The sequence below is a fragment of the Notothenia coriiceps genome, unplaced genomic scaffold (assembly GCF_000735185.1).
Source record: "Notothenia coriiceps isolate Sejong01 unplaced genomic scaffold, NC01 NC01_scaffold00021266, whole genome shotgun sequence".
Lineage (NCBI taxonomy): Eukaryota > Metazoa > Chordata > Actinopteri > Perciformes > Nototheniidae > Notothenia > Notothenia coriiceps.
The window spans coordinates 4,955-8,267 of record NW_011353967.1 but is presented as its reverse complement, the minus strand read 5'-3'; the positions used below and the strand labels follow the sequence as shown (position 1 = coordinate 8,267).

At 41.9% G+C, this 3,313-nt stretch overlaps 1 protein-coding gene across 1 annotated transcript; it reads right to left on the bottom strand.

Moving 5' to 3' along the window:
- Window positions 1-4: 4 nt before the first annotated feature.
- LOC104953178 (NACHT, LRR and PYD domains-containing protein 3-like) lies at window positions 5-2,751 on the bottom strand (the record flags this gene model as incomplete). Its single annotated transcript, XM_010780099.1, has 3 exons — window positions 2,673-2,751; window positions 1,293-1,521; window positions 5-603 (listed from the first exon to the last, which is right to left on the bottom strand). Coding segments are annotated over exons 1-3 (831 nt in total), but the record flags the coding sequence as incomplete, so codon positions are not given.
- Window positions 2,752-3,313: the final 562 nt, after the last annotated feature.

Genomic DNA, 3,313 nt, shown 5'->3' with positions numbered 1-3,313 from the left:
CATCCACTGAGGTGGACTCTGTGACATCAGTCAGGATCTCAGTTTTGTGGAAGTCCAGAGGAAGTCGACACTCATCCAGACCGTCAAAGATCAACAGGACTTGGGACTCTTCAAACCTCCAGACTCCTGGTTTTTCAAATTCAGGAAAGAAGTAATGAACAAGATCCACCAAGCTGTACTTTCTTTCTTTCAGCACATTCAGCTCTTTGAAAGAGAAAGGAAATATGAACTGGATGTCCTGGTTGGCTTTGCCTTCAGCCCAGTCCAGAGTGAACTTCTGTGTTAAGACTGTTTTCCCAATGCCAGCCCCACCCTTTGTTATCACTGTTCTGGTTGGTTTATCTCGTCCAGGTGAGGCCTTAAAGATGTCTTCACATCTGATTGTTATTTCTGGTGTGTCTGGTTTCAAGGATGCTTTCTCAATCTGTATGACCTCGTGATCTTTATTGGCCTCCGCAGTCTCTCCCTCTGTGATGTACAGCTCTGTGTAGATCTGGTTCAGAACTGTTTGATTTCCTGCTTTAGCAATCCCCTCAAACACAAATTCAAACTTCTTCTTCAGATTAGATTTGAGTTTAGGTTGGCCCATTGCAGCAAGAAATTCTACAAGAAAAAAAAGTGATTAGGGGCCGTGTTTAGGCTTGCATATTTTCATTATTGTCAACAAAGACACGGCTGGAAACGAGAAAGCAACGCCCAGAGTTGAAAGTTAAACTTTGGGTAGGCAGAAGCTTGCACTGCTTGTAATGTGAAAAGGAACAACCAATCACAGCCGAGAGATACCTTGACTTTCGTAAATATTGGTATGCAGCCAATATGCAGAAATTGTTTATTTTAGTGACATTACACTGACACTGATCTGTCCAGTGTTTCACCTTTCTTCATTTTATAAGAACCACTGATCAAATGTGACACGAACATTAATAATCTCTGCTCTTGTGTCTCTCAAGTGCTCGTGTCATGCACATACCCACACACACCAAGAGCAGAGCGAAGCGAAGCAAACTGCGTTTTCTAGGGAAAACAATGCTGTCCCATGGACAATATTTTAATAGAACTTTAAAAAACAACACCTGGAAGATAGGATGGCACTGTTAGCTGGTTATGGTCACTTAGCAACTAAAGGCGAAAGCTGCCTCAGCGCCCTTGAAAAGTCGGCGCAACAGTAGGCTCTTTCTGCCCGCCCATGGTGTGTTAAGCCAGTATGTATAGATCTAATGCAAATTTGAATATTGACAGTAAACTGTAGACGTGTGAATCTATGATTTTAACATTTATTTTAAACGTCTTACTGTTTCTCAGTGAGTCTGCCAGTTCGTCCTGCTTCATTGTTCTCAGGAAGTCCAGTGTGATCTTCAGAAATGCCTCTCTTCTGCTCCTTCTCTGCTCTTCCTCTTCCCCATCAAACACTCCTTCAGACTTACCTTGGCTCTCGAAGCATTCTGGGTTATTAGTTCTCAAAACCTTCTGGAACTTCTTAAGCTCTTTCTTCAGATAGGCAAACATGTTCTCCTCGAGAAGCTGCAATTCAATAAAATTGACATAGGTACAACAAAATTATTAAAACTCTGAAATTTGTAAAAATGTGCTTGTATTCTGTCTTACCAAGTCTTCCCTTGAGTCAGAAAAATATCCTATATCTGTTTCTACCCGAAAGCAGAATCCTTGCTAGTGACTGAGCTGCTGTCACAGTGTTGCAATCAAGGCGTATTCCTGCACTACACTGACCATTTAGCAGTTTGCCCATTCAAGTGCTGGAGATACCTGTGACAGCGTCTACTGCTGCTTTGATTGGTTAGTTGGATTGTTTGACTTTGGTGTTTGGGTTAGCTCGGATTGACAAAAATCACAAACTAACACAAACCATCTAACCCAATCAAGGCATGGGTAGAACAGCAACGTAGGTGTTATGCCAAAGGAGTCTAGTGGCTTAAAACAGAGCATAAATAACCGCTTCAGTTCCCCAACTGAACGTTTATCGGACAAAGCAATAAATATTCTAAATATAGCTTACCCCTAAATCATCATGATATGGAGCAGTGATCATTCATTTTGCAGTTTTTGAGTCACTTGTGTTTGCAATTCACTTGCTAACACAGGAAAAACAATTAAGGTCAATGAAACGTACCTAGAGGTTCTGATCACTCCTCCAGTGTCTGCTCTGATTCTTGCACAACGCGACGACACCCGGCGATCCCCATCCCACCCGCCCAGAAAACCCTCTCCTCCCAGCGGTCCAAACCCCTGTTGTTAGCCTGTGTGCTCATATTCAGATTGTTGCTAACTTGCGTTGGCAGCAGTTAACATTACCAGTAAATAACCGATAGTTGAAGCGGAGTTTCTAGAGGACATCAGAGGAAACCCCAGAAAACATTTAATTCATTAAATATGATGCAATTTTACTAAAGTGAACTTAATGCCGATAATCTTACAATCTTTGCACAGGAGACGTCACGACTCGCACTTCAACATTACATGCAACGTGCAGGAACATGCGTTTGGGCCGCAGAGTGGGCCTGAGAGAGGCACCTTTCTCCCTATTACAAATCAGTGTAGCATCAACATAACTTTGTAGTTTCTCCAAACTGCATGATCTACTGCATGGATATACTGTAAGAACTCTACTTCAAACAATCCAACATATCACATTAAAGGTGAGCATGTTTACACACCATGAATATGGAGTCCAACTCTGTATGAACCTCTGAAGTTTCCTGTTGATTTCTGGGGAGAAAAAACTCATTAGTGTTCGATTCAAGTCAAACAAACACTGAAGAATGTAAGTGTTGCAAACATGGAGAATTGACAAAAGTCAGGCTGAGATGTTAGAAGCTCATTGCCTGAAGAAAGCAGGTGTTACGTAGAGATGTCCCGATCCGATCACGTGATCAGGGATCGGAGCAGATCACGTGATTTTCAAAAGATCGGAATCGGGAGAAAAAAATCGGGGATCGGGATTTTTTTTTTTTTTTATAAAATATTTGATTTAATGTTACAAAACAAAAATGACCATGTTCGCGTCTTAAAGTCATCCTGAGGCCTTAGTTTTGGTTTAAAACCACTCAACATCATGTATGTGTTGCTTCTTTTGGGCTTGTTTTCATAGACCTGGTTGCTTATTTCTCTCAAATCTGGCGACAGAGTGGGCAGGGTGCAGTCTCTAATTGTAGCAGTAAGCTAACGAGAGGCTACGTTCAGCTGGTGACTCGGGATTCGGGACAGAGAAAATGTCAGGAGTTTGGAAGTATTATAACATTGAAAGTGAAGGCAGTGTAACAGCCAGATGCAATGTTTGCAAGGCGGAGACTTTTAA